Source organism: Candoia aspera, chromosome 1 (genome assembly GCF_035149785.1).
Source record: "Candoia aspera isolate rCanAsp1 chromosome 1, rCanAsp1.hap2, whole genome shotgun sequence".
NCBI classification, from domain to species: Eukaryota; Metazoa; Chordata; class Lepidosauria; order Squamata; family Boidae; genus Candoia; species Candoia aspera.
The window spans coordinates 98,632,578-98,639,014 of record NC_086153.1 but is presented as its reverse complement, the minus strand read 5'-3'; the positions used below and the strand labels follow the sequence as shown (position 1 = coordinate 98,639,014).

Genomic DNA, 6,437 nt, shown 5'->3' with positions numbered 1-6,437 from the left:
ACATCTTTTGGCATTCCTCTCATTTGCAGGAAAGCCTTTTCTTCTCTCTCCCTCACGTTTCCCAGGCTGAATAGGATGGCTGGTCCAACCAGCTCTGTTGACTCAGTGGCCTGATCCAATCATCAGCTGAATATCAACCTCCCCACCAGCTCTCCCTCCCCACCCCCTTCAACCTCAAAAGAGTAATGGGAAACTCCAGGAGGAGGCTACAGTTTAAATTGTTTTCAGTTTGCTTGGATGTTCTCTCAGTCAGGAAGCTGAGTAGGAGTAAACGTGCAGGGTTTAAACCCAGTTTCAGGGAGAGTAACAGTTGCTATCATAGCAGCTTTTATCCCCTTCTCTCTCTCATCCCAGAGTTAAGATGGTTGAGGCATTTTGCGCTACTTGGAAGCTGATTGACAGCCAGAACTTTGATGAGTACATGAAAGGATTAGGTATGTAGAAGGAGCAGCATACAAAATCATCAATGGATCCTTTTTTAATTTGATCATATTTCTTTCATGGTGGTCTAAAGGTTACAGAGTTTGGCTTCTGCAGTGAATGAACTCACTGGAGTAAAGTCATGCTAACAGTACTTTGAGCCAAAACCATAACGATTTTAAACCTTTAAACCATATATATGGTTCAAAGAACCATGAACTGTTATTTAGATTAGCATGAGCTTCATCTTAGTTAAGTTAAACTAAGTTTGAACTGAAATTGATTCTGGTTACAAAACTAAAATGTGAGGAGATAAATGTTGTAAAAATGTATGTTAGTTAAATAACAGAATTACATGATTATAAGCATATTTATTTCAAAGATTTATCAAAATGTTCCATTAAATACAATGGATTGATAGGCTTGTTAGATTTTAAATATCTGAGCATAACTGAATTGGAAAGCTAATTTCTCTTTCAATGTAAGAAAAATGGATTGTATGAGGTCTGTTAATTGTGTGAATTTAGAAAGTAGATGTGGGGGTGGGGGAGAGGGAGACTGAAAAAGTATTTTGCCCAAGTCTACGTATGATCTGTTTTGTACATCTTTAGAATCTATGGGAAATAAATGGTATTCAGTGCAATAACAAAACCATGTACAAATCTGGGATGTATAAATTAAAAAAAAATTCGGATAAACAAAAAGTTTCTGCCAATGACTTAGCAAAGCAATAATATGCATCACTGAACATTCTCATTATTCTAATTTGGTGAGGTCAGATAGTATTGAAAGGGGAAGAGTTTCTTTCTACATAGAAAAAGCATTGTTCATTGAAATGGAAGAGCTGTGTCAAAAATAAAATTCATATGGTCTCATTTTGTTTGAACATTCACAAATGCATTTGGCTGAGTACCATGGAGTCTTCTCCTGTACAGCAACTTGATCATTACTATCTTTCTTACAAATATTTTTTTCTTGATTTAACAGCAACGAGTGCTGATTTGGATTGGTGCCTTCCACATTGGACAGACAAATCTAATTATTCATTCTTACTTAAGAACTCCAACTGCTTAAAATGGATGTTTGTGTGTCTGTGTGTGTGTGTGTGTTTTAATTTTTATTTTAAAGGAGTTGGCTTTGCTACTCGCCAAGTGGGGAATGTGACCAAACCAACTGTGATCATCAGCCAGGAAGGTGACAAAGTAGTGATTCGAACACAGAGTACCTTCAAGAACACAGAAATAAGCTTCAAACTGGGAGAAGAATTTGATGAAGTTACTGCAGATGACAGGAATTGCAAAGTAAGCAAGAAAAAAGGAGCCTTATTTTTCAGAGTTGGCAGGAAGGAGATTTTGAATGCAGAAAGGAGTCTTTGCTCTGAAACAAACACTAAGTAGCTCTTAAAGAAACATTCCAGTTTAATTTCAATGTAATCTGCATTGACATAAAAGAAAGACAAAAAGATTCATCAACTTGCTTTGCAATTTAAGTTATGGTGCTAGGCATGCATTTTTCAAACCATAAAGACTTAGTTCAATAAAATATAATTAAAGATACTTTAATGATTATATGCTTGTATTATCTTTGCTAAGGCTCTAACAATGGTCAACCCCTGCTCTGGGTATCAGGGGACTCCCAAGGACACGGAGGAAATGCAGTATACAGTATCTGAATCGCATACTTGCTGCCAAATAAGGGGGAAATGCAGTATATCTGAATCGCATACTTGCTGAATCGCATACTATGCCCTATTCTCTTGGGATTCCTGAAAGGTCCAGAATTTGCTTGAAAAAAATGGGCCTAGATTCTGTTCCAGACTGGCTTCTTAACCTCACCAGAGTCATGGTTCTGGTCTGGTTCCTATGTGAGGCAGAACTGAGGACTAAAAAAAGAATTCAGTTTAAGACATACGATTATTAAAGCTGAAGTCTATTAACTGAAATGCATGCTAAATATAAAATCTTTAATCGGTATAGATATACATCACAACTACATACAGCACAAAGTTTATCCAAGGGAAATAATTGATTTAGCTTTTACATTTGTTTTTATAAGTGATTTACTTAAAATGTCTTATTAACAAGTCTATTGCTTTGAAAATAGTGGTACAAAGGGGCATCTGCTGGGGTGGTCTAAAAAGTCCAGATGGCATTGTGACTGTGTGGTTGAATCCCACCACTTTTAATGTGAGTTGCAGGGCTTTGATCATACAGTGACAGACATCATCTACACTTTTCAGAACCACCCCAGCAGATGCCCTTAGTGGTCCATATTCATTCAAAGATTTAAGTATATTCTTAACTCTCCTACAAATAAAGAAGAGATTTTCAAGTTTAATTGTTAAATGTGAATAATTTTTTGTGATACTTCCCACCATATTAAATGACATTTCTAGCATACTGTATGTGTTTTTATTTCCACAGTCAGTTGTGAGCATGGATGGTGATAAATTAGTTCATGCACAAAGATGGGATGGCAAGGAAACAAACTTTGTTAGAGAAATTAAAGATGGTAAAATGGTCATGGTAAGTAAAGCTTCTTAAAGTTAAAAATGCTCATGGGGGTTTATTATGTCATAGACATTACGACAGGGTTCCCCTTTCCCCACTTCAGTACTGAACAATTATAGCTTCTAAAAACATGTTTAGTCCCATTAACTTTTGTTGCTCCATTGTTAATCATAAAACCTGGTGATATTTGTAATATGTGATATAAATCTCTAATATATAATGATAATATTTTAATAGAACCAGATTAATTCAGTGTAAACTGAGACTATCCTAAAGCAACTAAATTCCCCTCCCAGCAATCCCATATTGGCAATCCAAACTGGCAGAAATATCACACTGAAAGGAAAATAGTTTTCTTTTTCAATGAAATTTGAGATGCCTCTATAGATTTAAAAAGTGGGTTCTCTCATGCTTTTTCTTTAGTTTTGTTTGGAAATGGCATTTTAAAAATGGAAACATAATTAATGAGGGAAATTTCTGCATTCGAAAATATTTTTTTCTCAATTAATCATAACTGTAATCTAGAGCCAATACAGTTCTTTCAAAACATGTAATATACCATATAGTTTTGTAATATATTCATTAATGGACTATCTTGCTGTGATCACTTGTAAGGGAAATCTGTAACAATTATAAATGGGAAATCAAGAGTTGTAGTAAACAAGAATGACATGTGACTCATGAATAGCACACTAAAAAGTAAAATGATGCAATCAGAAGCAAAGACAGTTCTGATTGGTTGACTAAAATATATTATGCAAATATAGATATGTTATGCAAGGCTGAGAGTTGAAGTAGAGTCCAGACAGTTAGCACGAAGACAAGTTGTAAATGCAGGATCTCCCTGGAGGTGAAGAATCTGTTGTGACCAGCCTGTGTTAAAATCTTCCATCTGTCTTCCCTTTGATTTTTTTACTTCATAAATTAGCAGTTAGATATGAAAATTCCAAGCTAATTCATGCAGCAAAAGCTGAAGACTGTAGAACTGAAATAGCAATGGGTAGTCTTAAAGCTGATAACGCTCGCTATTTTTGGAGATACAGGAATTGTCTTCAGTCATGATATTGCAGAGATGTTGTGGCAGATTCAGATGTTTCAGAAAAAATCTAGGTTTTGCCCCAGTGCCCTGTCAAAGACCACATAATTCATATATCCCTGCACATTATGCTCAACAGTGTATATTTGTTCTAATTTGCTTGTTTTTTCTCACTGAATTTGCAGACTCTCACCTTTGGTGATATTGTTGCTGTTCGCCAATATGAAAAAGCATAAAATTTGTCAGTTTATTGTCTGGGGTGTTAATACTTCTGGATGAAAGAAGTCTTAAGAGACCATCTTAAGAGAAATAAGCATTGCATTGCTGATATGGAAGGAAAACCAAGTTGGAAAACCAACTTTTTTTTTAACTCTATGCCATCAATTTGGCAACATTTTGCTCTGTAAATCGCCACAAATAAACTTTGCAATAAAATCCTGAAATGTGTCCTTATATAGTGAAAAATATGCTGACATTATTTGACATTTTATAAAATTAAAGCCAAGTAGAGCCAAAATATCCTGGCTTCATACTAAGTGTATAATGGTCCTGTGAAAACAATTTTAGTAAGTAAGTCCTCTACTTTAATAGTTTACAATAAGGGACAAAAATTCTGCCAGATATCTCCCCTCCATTTATCTGTCATAGACTTGACAGTCATGTTTCACTGATACATACACATATCAGCCCTTCCACCTCAGTCTTCTTCCACCTTTATCCTCTTCCAACCTCTTAGTGAACCTGTCACCTCCGTCTAACACTTCATCTCATCTACTGGTTAATGGCAGTCTGTGGGTTCTCCAATCTTCCTGCTGGCAAAGTGTTTTAGGGATTTATTACAGAAAAGTAAAAAAAACAAAACACCAAAATGTGTGGAGTTAAAGATTAATACCATACATGTATTGTAAAATTTCATAAGCCATGGAAGCTTATGCCATAATAAATTAGTTAATAAACCCTTTGATATCCTACTTGATATTTCCAACGGGTCATTAGGTAGAAAGGCTTGTGCTCCACTGCTTTAACTCTTCAGAAATAGTTTCTCCAAAATGCTTTTTCCTGGCGTGTTTAATGCAAAGGGGAAAAGGAATTGGGTAGAGAAGAGCTAAAATACTCCTGGAATGGGCACTCAACCAATTTCAGCCTGAGGAGAGCAGATCCATCCCTTCAGTCAAGAGTATATTGATTTCTGGTAGCCCCGAAGCTAACAATTGAAGATTTTCCTCACAGATGAAAGAAAACAGCATATACAGATTTCACACACAGTGACCAAAAGAAACTCAGTAAGCAATTTTGAACCTGCCCATTTTTCAAGAGGAAATGATTTTTATTACCTGATAGAGACATGGGTATCCAGCAGAGAGGTAGTAGGCTGCAAATGATATGCACATCATGACATTATCACACAAATAACCCAACTTAATGTACTCACAGAGACATGAGGCAACAGATGCAAATTACATAATGGCATTGTTTGCATGATGACATCATCAAAGCTTTTAACAGACCACCTGCAGGTGGAAGCAGTTTCATAGCAGGCCCACCCTCATTTTCCCAAACTCACAGCACATGTGTGATTACAGTATATTAATTTAGAATTAGATTGTTTAAGAGGTACTTTCATTTACATATCCATGTGAGGATTTGTTGTTTTATTTTTAAATCCAAGTGATGCCATCTTATTTCTCACTGAACTTTTAAATGCTCGATATAAATGAAAAGTGCCATAACGGAACAAAGAACCCAATACCTTAACCCCGTGCAGTACGTTTTTGTTGGATTCATGCTGAAGTTTGTATGATGAAATTGAATTACATGTAATTATTGTACAAAGAATATGGCCTCTCTCTCATGTTGACACACAAGATGAAAATAATTTCTAATATAGGGAAGAAACAAAGGAACAAATCCCATTGCTTACTCCTATTAGATACTCTGTGATTTTGCATGTAGTTAACATAACTTGCATTCAGAAGCTAGAGTTGAGCAAGTGTTATGAAAGGCAAGATGCCCACTTTGTCTTTATGTGTATAATGTAGCAGTGATGTCAAAGACTGTGAGTATACCCTATGCATACTGCTTCATGCTTTCTTCTTCCATGTGATCATGAATCATATACATTTACTAGATTGTGTACTTGAAGCAACCATTCATGATTTTATAATCTGCAACAAACATCAGAAATCTAGGTATCCCAAATCTGGAAACACCTTGTTTGGTGGCAGGATTTTGCAATTCACACTGCTACCAAGATAGAGGAGTTGTCATGAGTACTGATGGTGAGCAGGAGGGGGCCTCTATCCAGGGGGGAAAATGCATGCGTAGTACTGAGGAATTAAGCAGCCATTCAAAGAGACACAGATCAGACCCGCCTTAACTTTTGGGGTTTAGCTGTCTGGGTTTTTCCCACACTTCTTCAGTTTGTTAGGATTTTCTGTCTTATGTAGCAGCAATAAACACTAGAGACCTAC

At 36.0% G+C, this 6,437-nt stretch overlaps 1 protein-coding gene across 1 annotated transcript; it reads left to right on the top strand.

Annotated features, from left to right (window-relative positions):
* Positions 1-226: 226 nt before the first annotated feature.
* FABP7 (fatty acid binding protein 7) lies at positions 227-4,400 on the top strand. The gene is made up of 4 exons (XM_063290839.1): positions 227-434; positions 1,549-1,721; positions 2,844-2,945; positions 4,152-4,400. Exons 1-4 carry the CDS (start codon positions 362-364, stop codon positions 4,200-4,202), a joined length of 399 nt encoding a protein of 132 aa, XP_063146909.1. The 5' UTR covers positions 227-361; the 3' UTR covers positions 4,203-4,400.
* The last annotated feature ends 2,037 nt before the right edge of the window (positions 4,401-6,437 follow it).

Coding starts and splice junctions, on each gene's coding strand:
- FABP7 (XM_063290839.1), top strand. CDS start 362: ATGGTTGAGGCATTTTGCGCTACTTGGAAGCTGATTGACAGCCAGAAC. Junction 435..1,548: donor TGAGTACATGAAAGGATTAG/GTATGTAGAAGG, acceptor TTTATTTTAAAG/GAGTTGGCTTTGCTACTCGC. Junction 2,946..4,151: donor AAGATGGTAAAATGGTCATG/GTAAGTAAAGCT, acceptor CTGAATTTGCAG/ACTCTCACCTTTGGTGATAT.